The sequence below is a fragment of the Grampus griseus genome (assembly GCF_964374135.1).
Source record: "Grampus griseus genome assembly, chromosome: 8".
NCBI lineage: Eukaryota > Metazoa > Chordata > Mammalia > Artiodactyla > Delphinidae > Grampus > Grampus griseus.
The window spans coordinates 33,909,719-33,935,557 of record NC_139002.1 but is presented as its reverse complement, the minus strand read 5'-3'; the positions used below and the strand labels follow the sequence as shown (position 1 = coordinate 33,935,557).

General features: G+C 33.8%; 1 protein-coding gene across 3 annotated transcripts in view; it reads left to right on the top strand.

Moving 5' to 3' along the window:
• Positions 1-25,839, top strand: part of CNTN5 (contactin 5) — a gene marked incomplete at both ends in the record, with an annotated part of 779,158 nt that overhangs the window by 498,650 nt on the left and 254,669 nt on the right. For all 3 annotated transcript variants that reach the window (XM_082660864.1, XM_082660863.1, XM_082660862.1), the window contains one exon: positions 1,195-1,345. In XM_082660864.1, the coding sequence (XP_082516990.1) occupies positions 1,195-1,345 (151 nt within the window). The remainder of the gene's footprint in view (positions 1-1,194; positions 1,346-25,839) is intronic.

Genomic DNA, 25,839 nt, shown 5'->3' with positions numbered 1-25,839 from the left:
ATGAATGTTTACATTTGAAATTTCTTCACATTATCACAAATCCATCCAAAATAGATATAGGAGTCCACGTTTCAATGTCGTACATACTAACCAATCAAATATTAATGTACTTTCCTGTCAGCTCATACTCCAACATTTCTGAATTAAAAAGCTGATTCAGCTTTCACCTAGTTAATGTTTTATCCAGAAACACTCTCAAATGTGTCCCTTTCTCATTCACCAGACATATTTTCAAAATTATGTTTAACAAGGTACATTCCCAGCAGGCAACCAAAAATATCACCTGCAATCTTCCTTTAAATTCCTTAACTTTTCTTTCAATTTTTTAATCCATCTCAATTGGTACCTTTTTTGTGTGTGTTGTGTCTTTTAATGTTGTGTGCCATGCATTATACCAATATGTGATGGACATAAAAAACTTATGAAATATTCATAAAATTGTCATATTGGTATAAATAAATGTCTCAGATACAGTAAACCTGTATACATATTTCCAGTTTCTCTTTAAGATTCAAAGGTGACTTTTTTTTTAATTTGTTTTTGTCTCTCTGTCACGTGTTGTTTTAGTCCAGCATTCTCAACCACAGCTACCTACTGGAATTTCCTGGGAAGTTTAATCAAAACTGTCTTAAAATGATCAGGCCTAGATGAATAATTGCAAACAATGAAATAAAATTTTAATTGAAATTTAAATAATTCAATTTCTTAAAAATATATTTATTTTAAAACTACATTTAATTTTGTATACTATTAAAATAAAATATGCATTGAGACTCACAGATAGGAAATGGGCTACACAGGATTGCCTTCTATACAGATAACCTCCATTTTTCCAAAGGAAGCCCAAAATAGACTTCTGTGTCCAGCCCCTTCACCTTTTGTCCAAAGTGCTCATTAGTCTTTCACAATTAAAGTTGATAATCGTAATTAAAGCATCTCATTCTTTGAAACAGCCTTTGTCTCTGGGCCTCACAATTGTACGGAACTACCACCTGCTGATGGAAAGAAAAGTCAATAAGATAGCTACTAAATAATAATAAATTAAATTTCAAGTTAGTGCCTTTTACATGTGTAGATATCCTATGATTTTATTAGAAATGCATTCCAAAGATAAAGTTGCCAAATCTTGGTGAATCATCCATTAGAGGTTATTGTCATTGCTTGTGGTAGAACTAACCTTTTATTTTTCCACAGCTTCAGCTCCCACTTTTACACTGAATCAACTGAAGAAAACAATAATTATTACTAAAGACCAAGAAATCATCATAGAGTGCAAACCCCAAGGCTCTCCAAAACCAACCATCACTTGGAAGAAGGGAGACAAAGCAGTTAGAGAGAATAAAAGGTTAGAAGTCTATTTCATAATTCAAACTCTTAATATCAGACTTTTTCAATGCAGATGATATAAACAAAGTATATGTCTTGCCATAATTGTGAGATATATGTCATGAACTGACTGAACTATGGTTTTGTCTACATAGTGATTAAAAAAATATCAAATGATTTATAAAGAAAAAAGTTATACCTCAATATAGCCAGACTTCTTTGCTTCAGTGGTATTTCAGCACCAGTTGGGAATTTCACCAGGTTATGAAGAAAGCAAGCACTTTCATTAAGTTAGTAATTTTTGGTTTTCATTTGGGTCTGCCGATTTGAAGACCCACAAGTTATCTATGATAATTTTTAGAGATTGGATTCTCATTTCAATCTTAATATTAATAATAATATAAATATACCCTGGATCTTCTGGATAATCACTTTATGACAGAATACTTCCAAGTGAAATTTGTGCTGAAGTTTGCATTTTTGTTTTCAATCACACTGATGCAAAATACTATAGAATTATTTCAATTGCCACAGGCAAATGAGAAATGTTCAGAAAACTATTTAACGTGTAAAGGTTTGTCTTTGGTATGTAAAGCCAAAGGGTACCACAGGAATACAAATGGGGAAAAGTGATGAGAGAATCAAATAGTTGCATGACAGTCTATATATGGCAAATTTGAAAGTCCCATTCTTTACCAATCATTATCATGTGGTGTTTTAGCTTTGGCAAAATATTATCCTCCATTCTGTTAAAATAATGTTGTGTATGTTGTTTTACAGTTTTGTTTTTCATTTGATCTATAAAGATAAGGAGTTTATGTTTTGTTTTATGTTTGGGTCTCTGTAAGCATATAGCTAAAATAATTTAAGTCAGCATTAGGGGTCCATTTAAGCAATTCTTTAAGTAATTTTGGAATATTTTGAAATACTTGAAAAATTTCTTTAGAATATATATATATATATATATATATTTTTCCCATTCAATTCTGAGAAACACTGTTTTAAATTGCTTGTCTCTGATGAAATAATTTATGAATGATTGGATTCCGTCCAGGCCCAAGGACCTATGCTGCCTGGAAAAGGTGATAACCTAGAATTGACATGGGTCATAATGGACATTTTGTTTTGAAAAAAATTTCTCTTTCTTAGTGGGGGTAGGGTTGGGCAGCAAATCACGCACTGTGAGATCAGTGTTGCATTTCGTTGAATTGCCTTTGGTTGAATTACATATGGTCAAATTGAAGATTTTTGGATTATTGCTCAGAAATATGAAAAAAAAAACTGACACAAATCTTTCATTAAAGCAGAAGAAAATTAATTCATCATATACCAGTAAGAAAATATTTACATTGTTTGGTTACCATTTTTTCTGAACGTATTAAATTTTTTCATAATATCATCAAAATATATATGCCTTATTAGTACAAGCCATTCCATTTGAAATGCATTACTTTGTTTTATGTTTGTGGATGGCGTATCAGCTTTGTCTTATTTATTTCAGTTCACCATAGAATGTTCCTCATCAACTATTCATAGACATCACATTGAGTTTAAAAATGTGGCATCTCTTTTGTCAAAGCAAAAGTACTGAGAGAGGAACAGGATTATGTGTTTTCTATTACAACAAATATGAGCATAATAAATTTTTATTTTCCAGAAGTTAAAAAGTATAGTTTGTGAATTTTCCATTTTTCTTGCTCACTTTTCTATTCACTGCTAACCTCTTGGGTTAATGAGACAAATACAATGGCTTCAAACTCAGATCACTCAATTTTTCCAGATCTAAATATTTCTGGTCAAAGTGCTATTTAGGAAAAAGGCTGAAAGGTGTTTTTATTTAAGTAAAAGGAAGATTTGGACACAATTACTTAGCATTGTGTTACCCTGATATGTTTATATCATAATAGGTCTGTAAACTGGTTTAATTTAATAACAAAGATCAAAGATAATAGTGCATTTTTATTTTTTTGGCCGCATCTGCACGACATGCAAGATCTTAGTTCCCTGACTAAGGATTAAACCCGTGCCCCCTGCAGTGGAAGCAGAGTCTTAACCACTGGGCCACCAGGGAAGTCCCAAAAGGGCATTTTTATTCTTAAAAATTGACAGGACCACTTGCAAAATATAATTTTTAGTTGTGTACAATTTACTACCACACTGAGACTTCAGGTTTCACAAAGAATACAATCTAGTTGGGTATAAAAAATATAAATGTTCAAATATTAAAATAAGAGGCTAAAATTTAATTAACAATAGAAAGAATTCCACAAAGTAGTATAAGAAGACACACATAGATATTTGGACAACTACATTCTAAAAATATTAATGGAAACTTGAAACTTAAAATTTTAATTATATGTATTATACATTCTTTAAAATAGCATCTCAGTTACACATGACAACTTATTTCCTTACATATATTTTAGATCGTTTGTCTCTGTTACAAAGAACCTCAACCATTTGTAAGAATTGTAAATATAAGCTTAAGTGGAAAGGGAGATGTTAGAAAACTGTTAAGGCTTTGAAAAGTTTGGGTCATATGTATTTCACATGGGGCTACAGATTCAAATCATGGTTTATTTTGTTGTAATATAAGTATATTCACCATTCATGTGATCTTCACCAAGTATGTCCCCCACTCATGCAACCTACAACTGGAAAAAAAATGTGAAACGAATAGTTTTGCCCTTCATTCATAATCCTCACAGTTATTTGGTGTCTTTCCAAATTAAAGATTGAAACAGCAAATGGCAGTTTCCTACATGGGCAAATAAAGACTAGTATTACATTGGGGAAAAGGTTTTAAAGTAATAATATATCATAAGAGGAACATTTAAGTGTGAGAAACATATCCCAAAGCATAAAATTGTGTCCAGAGCAATAGCATAAAAATGTAATAAAAGCTTTTAATTGCAGAAAAATATGTTACCTAATCATCTGAAAACATGTCAGAAACTCAAAATGGTGAATTTGCATCTAGCATTAATTTCAATTTAACTCTAAACTGTAAATGCAATGTTATAACAACTGGAGGTTAATAGTCAGTCATTTGTTTTATCAATAGAGTGTCAAACAATTTATTAGCTTACCTTTTCTGCCACATTTTCATGGAATGTTCCCAAATCCAGTTTCATTTTGTTTGTTTTGGGAGGGATACTTCAAAACACAGACTTCTTTGAATTTATCTGTTTCACTAAAGAAATACATAAACCATTATTCTAAAGTTTAAAATTTAGTAAGGAATAACTAGAACACAACATGAATCTTAGAAGAAATATGATTAACAAATAAGTTGTCTGATTATATATTACAAAATATTTCATTCATTTGGCCCTAAATGATACATCTAAAGTATGTAAGAAAATGGATTATATTAGAGTTTGTGAGTTGCTTGTAGTCATTTGTTGTTTATATTACAGAATGAGTTGTTTATATCAGAAAATGATCAGTATCAACTGCTGTTCAAATATTAAATCATATTATTACTAATAATGATGATAATTACTCATAAGTCTGTAGCATTTATAATTTACAGAGCACTTTAACATTGTGGGTAACAGAACCCAGTGTGTATAACAGGAAGACTATGAGTTTTCAACAAGTTACTTAATTTTCTTATTTATAAAATTGGAATCTAAAAGAGTAACTTTGTTAGGTTCTGAAAAATAAATGAAACTTTGTGTGTAAAATACATTGGCTGGTGTATGGCATTCAGTAAGTGCTCAATGAATGTTACCATGGTGACGAAGTTGTTGCTGCTGAAGTTGGCAGTGGTGGTGTCAGTGATGACGATGGTATCATCTGAGGCTTTGAATCTTTGCATACTGGTCTCAATTTTTGTTATCAATAGTTCTGAAAAACTTTAACACTTTCCTATCCTTTCTCTACCAATTAAGGGAAAGATACCTGAACTAAGTTATTATCTGGCATTAAAGGAGTCTTTGGGGCCTTCCATGTGACAAATTTGTTAATCTGTGTCCCTAAATTGACATTCTTTGTCCATCACACCCCAAACCTCCACTTCTTGGCATCTATTCCTGGTGTGGCCATTCTCACCAATCTTACCTACTCCTAGTTCAGTATCATTGAGATAATTTCTGAACTAGCAGGTTGAATAGTTGCTTGTTCCATGATCAGTATTTTAGGCCATGTGAATATACATATAGATAAATACACATGGGGAGTTAATGGAAATAGAGAAGAAGATTTTAAAACTATATTTATTTTTTTTTCTTTTAAGGAATCTCTTGGTTTTGCCCCATTGCTTTTAAAGATCACCAGCACATATCCACTTAAGTTCCTTTATCAATCATGTCCATTTTCATACTAAAAGGAATTTGCTCCAGGAGTACTAAGACATGAAACAGTCCATGGGGATTTTCTCCTCTAGTATACTTTCATTCAGAATGTTCTGCATATCAAACTCATATTAGATTTTCACTTCAGCTCATTATTTCCATTACTTGGCCATTAACTTTTGTTAAAATATAATCACCCAGAGGCACTCCAGCTGTGCACAGATATTAAGCTTGCATTATTCCTTGTTCATTTCCTGTACTTTTTGTGGACAAAGACAATTTTGGCTGAAATGAAGAATACATAGTTTTTGGTAAAGGCATGATTTGTTTCCTTTCCATCTGCATGTATATAAACTGTTATTGCAATGCATAGAATATGCCATAACTGTTTTAAAAAATATTCACTATTATTGGAATAAGTACCAATTTTCATTTCTAGATGGGGGTGGTGGGTACCAGTTACAGAGATAATAGACTATAATTCAGATGGGTGCTAAAGAAACCCTGCATCCCAAAATATAAAAAGTATCCTATGGAGGGACAGTATTATAGCATAATTTTTCTTTTATGGGTCTATAATCTAAGGAAAGACTTGTCCAAAATCCCTTGTAATAATCCCCTCCTCACCAAAGGAGCTTCAGAACGGCAAAGTTTCCAACTTACTCATTTAACACGCACAGAAAAATCGCACTTGGAGTGCCCATTAGTTGACTTCTAGTGGGAATTCATGTTGTGTTTATTAGGCAACAATGATCAGGCTCACATACTGACTCACAGACATATGGAAAAATATATTCTTAGCACAAGCCCTGAAGGACACTGTTACTGAGGGGAAAGCAGGGTCTTCTTTCATTTTCTAAGGAAAAAGAGGAATTCATGGGTATAATTAAGGTCTTGTTTCTGTCCCTTTGTTTCCTTCTACATGCTGTGTCTGCTAATGAACAAGCTGTTTCGTTGTTTCTTCTGCGACAATGTCTTTTACATATTAAGAACATAAAACAATATAGACCTTAGGTGTCTTGCTTTTTTCAGGGTCTAAGAAATTGTATAATGAGGGAACATGAGCATTCATATATCAAGAATATATCAGTTGACTTCCTTTATTAATTAAAATCTATGTTTTCAAAGGAAATAAAATAAAATAGCATTTATCTAAGGGAAGAGAAGGTTAATAGCTGATTTCATAAGTTTTAATATGTGTGAACTGCTTGCAATCTACAATGTTTTATCTACAATGTTTATCAGGGACTGTGACATCTCCACCAAGCTTAAGGGGATGAGGAGGAAATGGCCTTACATTCATTATGGTGGTGTTAGGATGCTGACTTCCTGGTTTCAAAAGCTAACTGCAGAAGGTCCTGCCTAATTAACCTTCTCTTTAAAATGTTAGCAAAACACTAAAGAGGAAAAAATGCAAAGCAATAGGAGCATTGGAAATTAACCAATGTAGATGAACAAATTTTTGGCCTCTAGGAGGAATCATGCCTTCAAGTAAAAATGGGCTCAATTACGAAATGCTCAAGGCTATTAAAACCTAGGTCCCTGAAACTACAACTAAATCAATATAAGAAATCAAAAGGGAGTCTTCCACTAACTGCCTTCCACCCTCCAAAATATTTTATCTTTAATTACACTGGACTCTCATAATTCCCCAAAGCAGGTTATTCATTTTCTCACCTTGTAAACTTTACACAAACTTCTCCCTTCTCTCTCCTCCCCTTCCTTGTAGCATGCTGGTCAACCTCAATAACACTTGAAATCCTAACTCAAAAGACAGAACTCTCTTCTTATGCTTTCTCACCATTGGAAATGCTCAAGCAGATACAATAATCAAGAAGTTGTAGTTAGTAGGAAGTTAGATAAATGATGTCACTCAACTTCTAACTTTTAATTTAGTTCCCAACATGTTGCAATTCACAACCCTCTGATTTAGATACTCTCATCTCTAATATACCAATTTTGAAACTTAAAGAGATTAAATGACTTGTTCAAGGTCATCCATCATAAAGCTGAGCTTTAAAAATCAGTCTGATGCTAGTCAATGATTCTGTGATAATCTTTAATAGTCAGTGACAATCTACATGGAGAATTGTGATTGAATTCCTTCTTAGTGTCCATGATGTTTCTGATAATTCTGATTCACCTTCCCTGTCTATACTCAAAAGCTGCATGAACAACTTCATAGGCAGTTCACACACACACACACACACACATACACACACACACACACTCTGACAAATATTCAGAAAATCCTCCAAATAAAGAACTAAATTTGAATCTAACAAAAGCCTTCCAACAAAAGCCATGGAGCCAAACTAAAAACCAAGAGACACAGTGGTCAAAATTTCACCTTGCTTTTATTTTTTTCTTTCTCCATCTTACCTTATGATAAACTAGATCACATAGGTATTGATTGACAGTCCAGTTATAAGAAATATTATGTGTTCTTTAGTTTCAGTGACACATTGATCAATTGATCAAGTGTTATAGAAAAAATAATTCTAAAGGTGCCATTATTGTGATGTTTCTGGGCTGTGCTCAAATATTTTTCCCATTGTAGATCTCCCTTATTTTGAGGGATACCCAATATTTCTAAACTTGGTCTTCCTCAGACAATGAATAACCCCAAATTATTCAAATTTATTGAGTAACAACGTGCTCACACTACGACAAATAGTTGAATGGGAATGGAAGATCAAAAGAATTCTCACATTTTCAGATGATTCCATTTTCAAAAGTATGTTTAGATAACATAATAATGATCATGAATATTCAAATTAATGACATTCATTTAAAGACAAAACATGCATGTAAGAAAGCTTCAAATTATTTGTTCCTAACATTTCCCAAATTTAAGGTTGCAGAAAATCTAAATGTTTCTCTTCAAAGGTCTTCACACTTTTTTTCATGATCTCACCATCAGTTTGTTTCATTTCCACTTTTTAAAAAAATTGTTAAATATAACAAAACATGCCTCAGTTCCCAAGGGGAGGTAACACTGAGGAAGTCAATTAATTTAACCTGCAAATGACAACAAAATAATTCTGGCTCTGTTGTGCTATGAAAACCTCCAGTTTGTGGCTTTACATCTCTAGCTAATTACTAGTTTAGCCAATACTTCATAAATTCTACTTCTAATTATGGTTCATTTACCCCAGTTAGTATAAATTGCTGCACAAGTTCCTTAGTTATGCTCTCCACACAGGCACAACTTGAACAAATCATTAATTGCTAAAAGGTTTTTCTTTTCCAAAAGCCCCCCAGACTACAACGTTCAGCTTAATTTGTCCTTAATACAAACAACATCTAAAATACTTGGGAATTCAAGCATCTAAGTACATACTACTGACTGATCCTACTATCTCACCAAGTGACTCTTCAGTGAATATAAAATAGTGAAAAGAGACGATTCCGGGGATGTTTAGAAAAAAAGTATTTTATGACAGACATTTTTAGCTTCCTCTGAGAGTTACAGAGTCACTTCTGTTCAGTTTTTGCATAAATCAGCATCTAATTTAACTATGGTTGACTCATAATGGGAATTAGTGGGCTGGTTACAAATTAGGGCATAGATACAATAACCTTGACAACAATGAAAAACAACCCGCAGATCATTTCTGTAAAAGATAGCATACACACATGTAATCATTAGCGTGCTTTCTTCTCTTTGCTCAAATAACAGAGTTATTTATCAGTTAAGGTTAGATAGATAGATGGATAGATTGATAGATAGATAAATAGATGATAGATAGAAAAATATAAGATGACCACTATGTTCTTAGTTGTATTTAGAGGTTTCAGGGTACCAATTTATTTTTGTTTGTCTCTCTTTTCAGTTGTAAATAGGAGCTCATGCCAAATTGCCGAGACACTGTTCTGTTTAATTCAATTTATTTTAGGGAAAACAAAACTTTATTCAACATATACTGAATGTAAAACACTATGCCGGTTCATACCAAAACAAGTAAGACAGAATCTCAACCCTCAAGGTGGCACCTGTTTAAAGGGCAATAAAATTAACTCATAGATAATTATAAAACAGGATATTTAAGGTAATAATAACATAGGATTATTAACACAGGATCCTTAATAGATACTATTTAGGTAATATTAACAGGATAATTAAGACAACAATAAAAATAAATACCTTTTATTGAGAATTGGTTCTTTTATCTAGGCAGTACTTAATATCAATCCTCAAAATAAGGTACCGTTGTAAGGGACATATAATCAACCTCATTTTAAATAGGGTTATTGACTCACAGAGAGATTGCCTAAAGCCACACACATAGTAAGTTACAGAGTCAGAAAGAAAGTCCAATTCTCATTGGAGCCAAACCACTTCTTGGTGTATTCCATTCTGTAAAAAAAACTTTTGCGATTTAAGAAAAGGACAAAATGAAATCTGTATGGAAGATGAGGGAAAACTTGGATGAGCCGCCATTTGAAATAGTCCTTAAATAGGATTTGACACATAGAGGTAGAATGTATTTTAGAAAGAGTTTAGAATTTGCAAAAACATAATCATGAATCCAGCACACTTTTGTGAAAAGTAAATACTATTATTTGGCCAAGGAATAGATTCTGTGTAAAAATGTAAATAAGCAGGAAAGATTGAATAGCTAAGGACAAATTGAGGAGAACTTAGAAAGACAAATTGAGTCTATGCTTAATTTAGTAGCCAAAGGGTAGTTTTTAAAAGCTCACATCTATTTTGGAATATTTACTTTTATTATACAGTTTTTTAAATTAAATTTAAGTTTTCTGTAACAGGAAAAAAAATATGCCCTAAATATTACACTAATCTTCCCAAAAGAAAAAAGATAAAATGATGACAAATATAAAATATGTAAATAAATATTATTTAAATATCTTGATTTTATCACTGAGTTGACAAGAAAGTTAGGAGGAAATGCTAAGGCCAGGATCTGAGCTTACCCTGGAGTCATGTGCCAAAACTGGCTTTTATCTCAAGGGCATTTACTGACCTTAATTTTTATGTGTTGCTGGGCCAAGGGGGAAGACAAAGCCCAGAGCATGCCCCCTATAAGACTGGCTCACAAGTGGCTACCCATGCAGAGTAAAAGTGACTTTAATACTAATCAACCTGCTCGGAAAAATCACAAGGAAAATCATGTCTTGTGTCTGAGTTCTGAATGGAGGGAGGAGTTCTTTCACTGAGGTTTTGTAATTAAGAGTCAGAAACCCTAAGGTATAGTACCTGGGCAGCCTGAAGAATTCAGTGTAAGAATGTAGTTAAGGTCGATCCCAACATGAAGTGAACCCAGACACTTAAGGTACAACAAAGAATTAAAGGTTATGAAAGTACCCATATGTAGGCAATTTTTGTTTTATATTGCCGTAAAAAACAATAATATTTTTTAATGTTACAAAATAAGAAAAAAATCAAAAACTCAAAAAGCATAACATGAGAGGGTATTTGGAGTTAAAGTGTTCCAAGATGCTTGAATTATTTGGAAACAGGTAAATATATTTATTAATTTTAGAATTTGCTAAGTTTAAGCATGTCTAAATTTCTAGTACAATGAATAAGAGGATTGAAATTAAGTGTGCTGTTTCCAAACTAGTTGAGGAAATAAATATAATGAAAATATTAACTAATTGATGAACAGAGGAGAATGAATATATATATACACGGACACATATGGCAAATGAGGGACAAATAGGAAGTATGAAATAAATTAGTAAAATAAACCCAAACATCAGGAATGACTAGAAATATTGAACTAAAATAAAAATCTGATAATCATATGTTTACAAGAGATATGCTTAAAGCATAAGGAAATAGGAAAGCTAGAAGTTAAAGAGTAGGAAAAGATTTATCAATTAAATAATAACCCCTCCTAAAACTTAACTCCATCCATATCATAAAAATAGACTATGAAAGAAGAAATATAAAGATGGTCATTATATAAAAAAAGCTTAAATTGATCAAGCAAACAATTTAAAGCCTGTACATCTCTTATAACTGCTTCAAAATATGCAAAATAAAAATTAACCATTTTATAAGAAAAAATAGGTGAATCATAGTAGGTGAATTTAACATATATTCCTTGTATTTCAGAACTTAGAGGAAAATTTATATCTTTAAGGCTTATATTAGAAAAGGAGAAAGCTGAAAATGAAAGAGTTAAGTGTCTATCTTAAGAATTTAGGAAAAGAACATGAAACTAAACTTACAGAAAGTAACAAGAAATTAATAAAAGCAAAAAATTAATTAAACTGCAAACAAATATCAAACATAATTTAAGGGTTGACCAAATATTGGTCCTTTCAACAGTCTAAGACAATTGGCACATCCCTAGTGATCAAGAACAGGAGAGAAGACATAAAAAAATTTAAGAGAAAAAATGAAAACATAAGCACAAATTTTGCAGACAAATTGAAAGCATAGTAAGAAATATGAGGAAAAATTGAATGTCAACAAAGTTGTACGCTTAAATGAAAAGGAGAAATAAAACATAATTTCCCAACTAACTCAAGAAAAATTGGAAAATCCAAATAGTCAACTAATTATTATATTAATCGTTAAAAACCTTCACCTCTCCCACCACACTCAAACTCCAGGCCCAGATACTTTTACCTAAAAGTTCTACCAAACAAAGGATAAATGATTCCAATCTTACACAGTTGTTTTATAGTAGAGAAGAGAAGGAAAACAACCTAACTGAAGCTGACAAAGAGAGTATGAGAAGTAGAAATACAAACCAAGCCCTCTCATGATCATAGATGTAAAAATTCTAAACAAAATATTTGCAAATATAAAACAATAGAATCTAAAAAAGATACTACATGACCAATTTGGGTTTCACATAGGAAACCGAGTTGATTTAGCACGAGAAAATCAATTTATACAACTTACCGCATTAAGGATTAAACAAGAAAAATCTTATTGCCATCTCAATAGAGCAGAGAAAGCATTTGATGAAACATACCTGTTTATGATTTTTAAAAGTCTCTAGCATCTGGGAGGAGGTGCGGGGACATTCTAAACCTCTGAAGGTATCAACCATTCAATCAATAAACTAAGAATAGCAAAATATTAGAAGCATCCCTTTGAGACTGGGAAATAGACAAAAGTTTCTGCTATAGCCAAATTCAGCATTTTATTAGAGGTCCCAGTCAGCAAAACAGCATGCTTCTGGGATTAGTAATGTTCTAATTTTAAAATTTATATTTAGTTAAAATATACAATTTAATTTATCTATGGATGATAACTTTTCCAAAAATATAGTACACCCAGGACCCAGTATTCTAGAAGCTTCTTGTTTATTTCCTCTTTTCTGATGCCAGAGGAGCATTTTAAGTGTCATATTCTCAAAGGCTTTTTTGAAAGAAACTCCTTTTTAAGATTCCATGCAAAGCAGTTACAGAGACAAGTGGCTTGAGTTTGGGATTTTCCCATAGCAATTTAGATATTTTTGTACTCTTCATCACTGTGTGCACCAGCAGTGTCATTGGACTGAGATTACTAATAACAGTGATTTACTAAACACCCATTGTGTACCAAGCTATGTTGCTTAATACTTTATAGATGCTGTTTCTTTCAAAGATGTTTTCTATGTGTTGTGTGAACAAGTAAGTAGAAATGGAATAAGAGCAGACAATGTGAGAATGCCTGAGTATAGATCTGACTATATTGTTTGTGCTTTTTGAGAAAAATATATAAAATATTTATGGTTTACCTATAATTTTGTTTTTGGTACAACTGGTTTCTCTGCTGGAATGGATCATTTTGTACACAGTTTTCCCAGGGTATCGGAAGGTCATTGCTTTCAGAACCCTCTGCATGGATGCTCAAGACCCTTATATAAAATGGCTTGTACAGTTTGCCCTGCATATCTCTGTGTTCCACATCTATGGATTCAACCTTCTGTTGATCAGTCTTCTAGGTATGTGCCAGAAGATAGAGAGGGCTGGCTGTATATGCATATTCTTAAGCTTTTCTTTTAACATCTATTATAACATACTGGTTGACCTGTACATTATAAAATTCAATTTTAAAAAGAATTAAAGTACTGAAATAGTATTTAGGAAATCCTCGGTCTCACATATCATGATAGTTCTTGGTAAGTAAATTAAAAATGAAAAACATTACTTATTTACTTGTTAGATGTTTGGTTGTACCCCAATTTTTTCATATACTCATTTTTTGATGATTTAATCGTTATTGGAAAAAAAGAGAGAAGTGAACATCACCACTTGCTAGCTGTGTGAATTGATCAATAATAATAATTGGTAACATTTATTATGGGTTTACAGCAGGACAGGAATATGTGAAAGCATTACATATATTAGCTCATTCACTCTCACAAGGTTGGTTTTTGAATCCTTCCCATTTTACAGACAAAGAAATTGAACTCTACAAGCATGAAATAATTTGACAAGTCACACAGTTAGTATGGGGTCAATGGTGACAGGCTTCACATCTAGAAACCCCAGCCCCACTTATGCTCTTAAGCACTTAATAAAGAAATACCATCTCACATATACTGAGCTTGCCTAACTATCTTTCTAAGTCTCAGTTTTGTCATTTGTAAAGTGAAGCCAATGATAATTAACTAAGATTTTTGTGAGACTTTAAGATTTTGCATATTGACTTTTTTATTATTAAAGTATAGTTAATTTACAATGTTGTGTTAGTTTCAGGTGTACAACAAATTGATTCAATTTTCCATATATATATGTTTTTTTCTGATTCTTTTTCATTATAGGTTATTACAAGATATTGAATATAGTTCTCTATGCTATATAGTAGGTCCTTGTTTTTTGTATATTTTATATATAGTAGTATATATCTGGTAATCTCAAACTCCCAGTTTATCCCTCCCTTCTTTCCCCCTTGGTAACCATAAGTTTGTTTTCTATGTCTGTGATTCTATTTCTGTTTTGTAAAGTTCATTTGTATCACTTTTTAAGGTTCCACATATAAGTGATATCATATAATATTTGTCTTTTTTTGTCTGACTGACTTCACTTAGTATGATAATATATAGGTCCATCCATGTTGCTGCAAATGGAATTTCATTCTTTTTTATGGCTGGGCAATATTCCATTCTGTGTATGTGTGTGTGTGTGTGTGTGTGTGTGTGTGTGTGTGTGTGTATACATACATACATATCACATCTCTTCTTTATCCATTCATCTGTCAATGAGCATTTAAGTTACTTCCATGTCTTGACTATTGTAAATAGTGCTGCTATGAATATTGGAGTGCATGTATATTTTCAATTTAGACTTTTCGTCTTTTCCAGATATATGCCCAGGAGTGGGATTGCTGGATCATATAGCAATTTTATTTTTAGTTTTTTAAGGAAACTCCATACTGTTTTCCATAATGGCTGCACCAATTTACATTCCCACCAACTGTGTAGGAGGGCTCCCTTTTCTCCACACCCTCTCCAGCATTAATGATTTGTAGATTTTTTAATGATGGCCATTCTGGCTGGTGTGAGGTGATACCTCATTGCAGTTTTGACTTTCATTTCTCTAGTAATTAGCAATGATGAGCATTTTTTCATGTGCCTGTTGGCCATCTATACATCTTCTTTGGAGAATTATCTATTTAGGTCTTCTGCCCATTTTTTGATTGGGTTGTTTGTTTTTTTGATATTGAGCTGTATGAGCTGTTTGAATATTTTGGAAATTAATCCCTTGTCAGTTGCATTGTTTGTAAATATTTTCACCCATTCTGAGGGTTGTCTGTCTTGTTTATGTTTTCCTTTGCTGTGCAAAAGCTTTTAAGTTTAATTAGGTCCCATTTGTTTATTTTTGGTTTTGTTTTCATTATTCTAGGAGCCAGATCCAAAAAAATACTGCTCCAGTTTATGTCAAAGAGTGTTCTGTCTATGTTTTCCTCTAGGAGTTTTATAGTATTCACTCTTACATTTGGGTCTTTAATTCTTTTTTGAGTTTATTTTTTTATATGGTATTAGAGAATGTTCTAATTTCTTCTTTTACATGAACCTGTTCAGTTTTCCCAGCACCACTTATTGAAGAGACTGTCTTTTCTCCATTGTATATTCTTATCTCCTTTGTTATAGATTAATTAACCATAGGTGCATGGGTTTACTTCTGGGTTTTCTATCCTGTTCCATTGATATGTATATATATATATATATATATATATATATATTTTTTTTTTTTTTTGGTGCTAGTGCCATACTGTTTTGTTACTGTAGCTTTGTAGTATAGTCCAAAGTCAGGGAGCATGATTCCTTCAAGTCCATTCTTCTTTCTCAGGATTGTTTTGGCTATTCAGGGTCTTTTGTGTTGCCTTACTAATTTTAAAATTTTTGGTTCTAGTTCTGTGAAAAATACTATTGGTAATTTGATAGGGATAGTATTGAATCTGTAGATTGCATTGGGTAGTATGGTCATTTTAACAATATTGATTCTTTCAGTGCAAGAACACGGTGTATCTTTCCATCTGTTTTGTCTTCAATTTCTTTCATCAGTATCTTATAGTTTTCAGAGTACAGGTCTTTTGTCTCCTTAGGTAGATTTATTCCTAGGTATTGTATTCTTTTTGAGGCAGTGGTAAATGGGATTGTTTCCTTAATTTCTCTTTCTGAGAGTTCATTGTTAGTGTATAGAAATGCAACAAATTTCTGTATATCAATTTTGTATCCTGCAATATTACTGAATTCATTGATAAGCTCTAGTAATTTTCTGGTAGCATTTTTAGGATTATCTATGTATAGTACCATGTCATCTGCAAACAGTGACAGTCCTACTTCTTTTCCAATTTGGATTCCTTTTATTTGTTTTTCTTCTTAAGCTGTGTCTAACACTGGAAGATTCTCAGTAAATAGCAACCATTTGCCTTACTATCAATATCATTAACGACAGCAATAGTGGTCATGTCAGGGAGGGCAGGCATTATCATTAGCTTCTGGGAAGGAGTGAATCTTCACATTTTATCTTTGAATATTATCTTTAAAAATATGAATGAAAATTGATTCATTTATTTTGTCTTTAATATATCACCTTTTTTTTATTTACATCTGTGCTCAATCATTAATCATTTCATGCTACAGAAATAAAATCTTCTGAACTGCTCAAAGTAGTTTTATCTCCCCAGCAATGCACAAAATCCACACTACATTGTCTAGCCTACCCTCTCAATAGCCTCTGAACTGGCTTCTCTTTATCTGCATTTGTACTAGCGTTCTCTACCCAGCAACTAGAGTTTTCATTTAAAATATAACTTGAATCACGTCAGTTTACTTTTTAAAACTTTCCAATGCTCTCTCCTCTATTTAGAATAAAATTAAAACTTCATACCATGTCATGTGAGACCCTATATGAGCTGACTGCTGCCTTCTTCTTTCTCCACATCTCATTACTCCCCTTCCTCTTACTCAAAAAAGTCCAGCTCCACAGTCCTTCTTCCTGGTCTGTGCATGTACTACTTATTCCTGCCTCAGGGTAAGACACCTCCTATTTCCTCAGTTTGAAACACTATTGCCCCAGGGTGTTAGCACTATTGTGTCCTTATGTACATCTAAGTCTTGGGTTGAATGTTACCTTCTCAGAAGCATTCTTCACCCTCTATTTGTAATAGAACCTCCATCTCAATTATCCCTCTCATTTCACCTCATCTTGTGCTCTTCAAATCACTTACCACAATCTGAAATAATCTTGTTTGTTTATTTTATGTACTCTATAGTTATCTGTCTCCCTCCCTGGAATAGAATCTCTGGGAGGCAGCAACTGTGGTGGTTTTTATTCAGTAACCTCAGGGTCTAGAATGGTGCTCTGCACAGTATAGAAACTAATCAATACCTTTAAATAAATCTGTTGGAACAACACAGGAGCCCAAATCCTCTGCAGTCTTACCTTTTGTCTCCATGACCCAGCCTCTCAAATGTGAGTGAAGATGGTAATATTTCAAGCTAAATTATTTAGGATATTATGAGGATTAGAGGAGACAGCATCATATAATACTCTAAATTTCTTTGAAGAAAGACATTATAATAGAGGAAGTGATAGTATATTATTATTCTATTCACATAAAGATCTGACACTTCTCTCTTAAATGGTAAAATTAAAATAGTGTGGGATTATATTAGGAATTTGTAAGAAGAACGGTCAGTTCAATTTGTTTTTTTAATTTAAGAAAATTAACTAAATGGAGTTGCATTTCCAAGATAGCTTCTTTTATGCTAGTTTAAAATCTGATTCTCTAGTCAACCCAGTTTACATGACTATCACTGGATTAAAAGTGGCAGCCATAAGGTGTGAGCTTTCCCATCTCTACCTCATTTACGCAGTGAAGCATCTGCAAAGCCTCTGTGGGTAGTTTAAATGCTAATATTCAGAAAAGCAGTCTTGGAAGCAAACACCAGTTGTATTTAAGGCCTGCATTTTCCTGGTGAATGTGTCTCTAGGGATGTAACTTTCCGGTGCCCAGACTTTTAAGCACCATCCATATTAAGCACAAATCAGAACACGTTTCACAAACCACCTAACACTGTTTAAACCTCACAGGTAAATCATTTTAACTAAATACTTTGATATAGCTTTGCTCTCCAAACTGTCCCTATCTGGTTTTAAACACTATTATGAAATTGTTTTAAAAATTTAGAGGGTGGCATACGATATTAGAGCTGTTATATCTATATAAATCATGTGTGTGGAATAAGACTGTGTTTTTCTCCCATACTGAGATCAACGCTTAAAATTTTATGTCATTGTCCTCTGTGTATGTGTGTGCTGGGGGTGCACCCACCTGTGCATCAATTTTTAGTGCAGTGATTTCCAACTTCCATTCTCTGGAAGTTGGTTAGGGGCCCTGATGCTTGATATGGAACTGAAACAAGATGTGTTCCTTAACTGTACAGGATGTAAATGGCATTTTGATCCTTAGTCATTAAGCTTCTTCCATCAAGCAGAGTTCTTGGGGTACACAGTTATGTTTGAAGGAAGAGACTCAGTCCCATCCTTCTGCCTCATTTTATGTGTCATTTACATGTATATGAGCCTCTTCAGCAGTGACATACAGTACCTGCCTCCTCACCCAGGGACCATCTCTGAGTTGAGTCCACATGTTTTGCAGCACTGAAGGGTTTGTTTACCTAAAGCCCATGGTGATTCATAGGAAAAGAGGAATGTCTCTTTCCTTCCCCTGGTTCAGGCCTCACAGAACCATCTTAGGTGCTGGCAGCCCTGTGTTCCCTCAGGTTTTTTCCAAACTATAGCATGTGTTTGTTGACGACTTCTGGAAGCTGCAGGCTTCTAAGTGCACACCTCCCTTTAAATTGTGCCTTTCATGAAAGTAGAGATAATAAAAGAAGTCTGATTTTTCTACTTCTTTCTGCAGTTTGTACAACCATAACTTGAGTTTGGGGGCACAATGAAGAACTCATGATCATTGCTCAATAATTTTTTTCCATAGTGGTTTAGTCATAAGGATTATACATAAATCTTATCAGGAATACAGAAGAATAGACCACTTCCCCTTGTAATTCTGATGTAGCGGAAATGGGGTGGGTCTACATGATCTAGAGTTTTTATTAGGGCATGGGTGATTTTCATGAGCAGGCAGGTTTAGAAACCACAACAGTTCAGGATTATCATTTTTCCTCAAACAGGGTGAACTGGACAGAATTCTACTCTCCTGGTTTGTATCAAATAGTTCCAATTATGCAATTTATTCATAACTTATGTCAGGTTCTTTTGTTTACATGATATCAGATGCAATTAAGCTTTCTCAAATAATGGGGATTATTTGTATGGTAACATCTGGCAATGAGAGAGAAGCAGACACCATTCAGATAAAAAGGAACAAAAACAAGTAGGGAAGCCAGACCTCCAAGAGACTGAACTGAACAGTTATCCTGGATCAGGCAGAATCAGAAACATTATCAGCCCTGGTCCATGGACTTAACTCTAGTGTGCTCCTATTTGGACTAGAATCTTTCTCCTTTCTCCACCTCTGTATCTCATTATGTGTCTTCTTGCTTCTCCTCCTGACCAGACTAGACCACTACTCACTCTCCCCTCTGAATCATATACTGAGAACATGACAACTCCAACCTATCTGCCTCTCCCACACCTGCTGCATAAATAACCATTTAGACTAAAGTGGTATTTTCAAATCTCTGTTATATTTCTCATGATCCTTGATTTCTAAAGAGTCAATCTATTTTTAAGCACTTTAAAACTTAGATTTAGTTTTATGAAATGTTTAAAGCATAGTTATTCTCCTAATCACTGGAATAAAGACTCCATGGTGTGCTGGGAGGAAGGCGAGGTGATACGATGTTGTAGGTTCTGATGCATCTCTCTGCTAAGGGGTGTCCCTCACCTCCAGCTTCCCCACCATCCTCATCAAAGAGAGAGAGAGAGAGAGAGAGAGAGAGAGAAGTGGATAGGGGAGAGAGACAAAAAAAAAAACTCTTCATCATTTGGCTTCATGTTTGTTTGACAACATATTTTTTATGGAAATTTATTGCTTACCTTGCATAAGTAGAAACACTAGTGTACGTCAAGACTTATGTTTGGAAACCAATTTTTGTTTAAATCCCTCTTGGCAAATATATTTAAAAATTAGTGAAGTAAAGCAAATATAAAACACTTTCATTTCAGTGACCCAAATATCAATATTTTAGAAAAGCATCCATATCGTAGCAAGATTTCTCTAATCTGCTTATTAGATGAAAATATTCCATAAAGAACTAATAAACTTAAAGGATATAAAGTAAAAAGCAAGATTCCAACTTGGAGAATAGATATATACTATCAAAGTTTTCTTTCTGAAATTACAAAGTGTCTGAATTTACACTGAGCTTCCAACAGAACCCAGAATGTGTTTTGGGGTAGAAGCATCTAGAAATGTTTCTACAATTGTTCTTTATTTATTAAATATTCATAATGTGTTTGAAACCATCTAGTGCACACCCTTATTTACTTTCCTGGTGTCTAGAAGCGTTTGAATAAAGACAATATCATACACATCACAGTTGATGTTCATACTACATATGCAAATACATCTGCATAGGTAATTTCAAATTTGTCTCTCTTTTTTAAAAACTCATCTTAAGTAAGAGGCTTTACTTGAACTTTACAGGGTAAGATGATGTTTGTAGTGGTTTGACAAATGTGGTATTACTTTTTCAGCACACATTCTCCCCAGTCAATACTTTAGTCTCAAATTTAGGATCAGACCAGGTTTATATGTAAGCCTTTGTGTTTTAAACTACCAGGCTGTATTTCTGATGGCTTCTCAAGCTTGTAAGATAAAAAAATTACAGAAAATACTTCAGTTGGTTTTTGTCCACATGTGTACCTTTGATGATATATTTAAACATTTCATCAGATAATATGTCTCAATAATCTTCTGGCAAAGAGCTATTGTCAATATCTTTATGTCCAGTTATAATAGCTCTCCTAAACTTTCATCAGAATGGTTCTGCCCCCCATTCAACAAGAACCAGGATATGAGGTAGAGGTCACAAATATCAACTATGATAGGACTGGGATTAACTATTGGTAGACAGGGCTGGCTTCATGTGTGCAGTTGCACAGAGCACCATACTTAGAAGGGTTCCATTCTTGGTTTGGTGTTTTGCTGTCACGAGATTGAAATTCTTAATGATTTTTTCAACAATGGGTCCTGTGTTTTTATTTTGCACTAGGTAACCAGTCCAGTCACTAGACTGTTTACTTGCTGTGTGGTCCCAAGCAAGTTATTTAATGTTTGTAAGCCTCATTTTCTGCATTTATAAGAAGGAGAGGCTAATCATATCTATTCCACAGATGCTCTCAGAATGTTTACTGCAGCACATGGTTCACGTTCAATACCCATTATGCATGCATTGACTGATGTACACTTCCATTCTGGGGTGGTTCTTTCACTTGGAGCTCTTGACATTGCCTAATGTGTAGACATCACCTACACATCATCCCTTGAAACCTGGTCTCTCTCCTACCTGGAGCTCTGTCACTATTCCCATCATTCTTCTACCAACCATAAGCTTTAAATAATAGTCCTCTGATCGATTGCTCTCCTAAGCCATATTAATCACCAAAATCTCTAAATCCCAACTACCATATCACTCTTGGACTATCTCAGCCTACTGACTTAAATCCAGTTTCCGATTTCACCTATACTAAAATGTAGGCTACGTATCCTACCATGAAAAATTAATATACCTAGAAAGTCATTTTCTGTCAGTATATTAGTCTGCTCTAAAACTTTTACTGGTCTCCCAGAGCAATAATTCCCTATCATTTTCCATGTAACTCTTTCTTGCTATGCAACTACATGGAGAGAGAAGGGAGAATGTAAATATAATTTACAAAAAAAATATGCTTATTTGAAAGCAAATTAAAAATCTTCACAGTAGATGGGAACAGCTTCTTCAAGCTGCTAAAGTAAATGCAGTAGCCAGGGAAAAGCAGAGTGTCCAGGATGCTGTTTCCCCAGCCCAGAAATCCAGCTTTCCCCAAGGCTCAGCTCTTCACTTTATTCATTTTCAACACCAGGCTAATTCTCTAAGGAAATTAGAATTAACAAATTTTAACTGAAAGAAAAAATAAAGTAGATTATTTTCCTTTCACTGTTAGATATTATAGAAAGTCACTTTTTCTTAAGTCACTCTGTGGTGGGAAATACCTGTATAAATTGACTATATCATTATAACCTCAGTGCCTTCCATAATACTGAGGAAGCAGATGTACTTACAGATGGAAGGAATCTTGGATATCATTCAGTCCAACTTCCTCATTTTATAGATAATAAAAATAAGGATAAGAGAAGTAAAATAATTTGCCCAAATTCACTAACCTGCCTCTCCTAAATTTCAGCCAAGGGTCCTTCCCAAAATGCCATATTGCCCTTATATTATGAGAATCAAGTTTATTTTCCATGAGAACAAAGGAGGGTAGTGTTAAAAGGAAGAGGTTGACTGGATGCAGTGTCATTATGCCTATATGGAGGAATGTTAGTGAAAATGAAAAAAAACCCACACAGAATAAAAGAAGTTATTCTTGGCAATTGACTGAAAGGAGAAGAAATCAAAGAAGCTTAAATGACAGCCAGATGAATAATGTGATGAGATAAATAAAATTTTGGTACTATGGAGATCAAAAGGAGGAATAAAGTATAGGGAATGAAAAATGATGTCTAGATTTAACATTCACCTGAAAATCATTTAGAAATCTTGAGATGAAAAGTTCTCTAGAAATAATAAATGTAGTGTTACTTAAATTTTTATGGACTGAGAGATTTATGCATTGTCAAAAGATGTCATTAAAAACAGCTATTCTTTTTTCATGTAATGAGACAGAATATACATTCTATATTGGGGGCAAAATTACACTTTCAGTCATTCCCATGTATTTTTCTTCAAGAGCAGGTCAATTGAAATTGTGAGTGAATATCAAAGGACAGAGTTGAACACTGTAAACGAAATTTAATTGGGAAGCATGTAAAAAAATTCTTCCATTTGTCCCATTGTTAGAATTACCAACATTGTGTAAGAACTCGCTGAGCTAAAAGTCATCTTCTATTAAATGGACTGCGTATGCTCTTTCTGGCCCATTTGCATTAGTGTTTATTTAAGTATAGAGAAACTACTGCAGCATTTTAAAGCTTGAGTCCAATTACCCAGGGACATCACAGCATGAATTATAGCTATTATAAGCAAAGAGATTATGTGTAATCAGACTATAAAATGAGTACAATAGTATTTATCTTTAATTATATTCAAAGACGACAACAGGAGAAGTGATTACTTATATTATGTAGTTACAAATATCTATCATTACCCCTAACTTGCAGTATACTGCAAAATGTGAATAATATAAGGATCCCAGGGATATGATCTTTTCAGATAAGGGAGTCCTCCTCTGACTAAGATTCCCATATTCCCAACAGCTTTTTTTGTTGTGTTGTGTTGTTTTGGTCTGTTTCTTTGTATTTTAGAGTTACTCTTTTAAGTAAGAAACATTATTCCCAACCCTGGTCCTTACAATTCTCTGTGCTGGAATATAATCCATTTCCAATCAGATTAGTGTCCCTTGGCACCTCCTTTAGCTTGAATTTATAAGTAATCTTTTAGACCTATCTGTTGCTGTATAATAAACACACTTAAATACAGTGGCTTCAAATGATAGCCATTTATTATTGTTCAGCAGTTTTTTTGGGTCAAGTTGGGTGGTTATTCTGCTGGGTTTCCTCATTTGTCTGCACTTAGTTGCAGCTTGGGTCAGGGATTTTGCTGGTCTTAGTTGGCTTCTTACACATTTCTTGTAATATCTATCACATCTGTCTGGCGCAACTGGGCTGACTTAACTCTGACCTACATATTCTGCCATTTTCTATCAGATTAGCTAGGCTTGTTTGCCCAGTGGTGGGCAGGGTTCCAAGAGACTGAATGGAAATCTTGCAAGGTTTCTTAAAGCCAGCCTCAGAATGGATTTAGCATCACCTCGCTGCATTCTATTGGTCAAAGCAAGTCATAGAACCAGCCAGACTCAGAGTGGGAAATAGATAAGTGGAATGGACTCAAAGTCTCATTGCAAAACAGAATGGATAGAGAGAGGGGAATGTCTGCAGTCAGTTTTGTAAATAATGTATCACAGACCTAGAAGAGTTTCCACGGAGAATTTATTTTAATTAGTTTGATTAGGGTTAAAAAAACAAACAAACAAGAAACCAGTGAAGCCTTTCCAAGGTCAAATGACTGTGGCAAATTGATGGCAGAGTTAAAGTGACTAACCACCCTAGCTTGCCCAGAACTATGTCAGTTATAGAACTGAAAATCCCACATCTCAGACAAACTGTGATGAGTGGACACCCTAGACAAGGACTAGCATTTTCTGATTCCTAGTCCAGTCTTTTCTTCAACACACTGAAACTGGCCTAGACACTTGACCTACGTGACCAAGTAGCTACTAGCATAAAAGCACCTACCCTATCACCTGCATCCTCCACTCACATACTTGCTTATGTTTAATTAGTTGGCTTGTTGGTTATACCCTGCTTTGTTCCAAGAGCATTTAAGCCATCTTACAAAGCATGGTATATCACAAGGTGATAATTATACAAACCTCTATCGCCATTCTTCAAATATGCCATGTACTTTAATGTTTCTGAATGTTTGTTCTTTCTGGTTTGTGCTTACTCTGTCCCTCTCTCTGTCTAGAATGGCCTTCACTTTTTGTTCTTTGCTAAAATCTTTCAATTTACAGTTCCCCATTACTTTCTCTGTGATGTCTCCCTCCACCTGAAGAATTAATCACTACCTCCTCTGTGCTCCCAGGATATTTGGCCCATATTTTGTTCACAGCACTTATCACATTATTCCTACCAAGTTATCTGATTACCTCACTTTATTGGGTTTTTCACCTTTTATCTCCTTTATTTAAAATAATCTACCATATCCAGTAGGCACTCAGTAATTTCTTTTGTTGTTATATTTTCTGAGTAAATAAATGAACAAACTATTTTCTTGGAGCTTACTGCAATATGAGGATTTTCTCTTTTGTCACTAAAATGCCCTTGATTGCTTTTGGCTTGTTTTTAGCTCCAGTTATGTATTTTATACATTTTTATCTTTTATCTCAGTGTAAATCCTGCCCTAAGCAACACGGCTTTCCCTTTCTGATTTGTTGATTTTTAATTGGCTGTAGGTTCCAAAGCTAGGAAACTAGCTCCAGTAATATTGTTTCTAACTCGTCACCAAATAAGGATTCAAAATAAAATCTCTGGTTAAAGGCTGAGAGACTTGAAAGTAATTGACCCAGATACACTGAGATGCAAATAGATTACAAAGCATAGAGCAGAGTTGGAAGAAATGCCTGCATTTTTGGAAGGAATGGAAAATGAAGAATTAAAGGCTGTGGAAAAAGAGAGGTGGGGAAATGTAGTTTCCCAGAGGTCAAAATAAAAGAATTTCAAGAAGAAAAGGGCTAAAGTTGTGCCAAATGTAGTAAAGAGGTCAAAACCTGAAGAAAATATTAAGTTAGGATTCATCAAAAATCTGATCATTGATAGGAGATATTTAAGGAACAGTTTTAGGAAAAACTATTGTTAAAATGTATGCTTTTATTATATATTTTATTTACCTGAGGTGATAAAATGTTTACTCAGGAAAGGAGAAATTTTTAACTACTGTCAGTGATCTTTGGTCATAGTATATAACTTTCCTCCCTTCTATATTACCAGCAATCTTAACATTAGCAC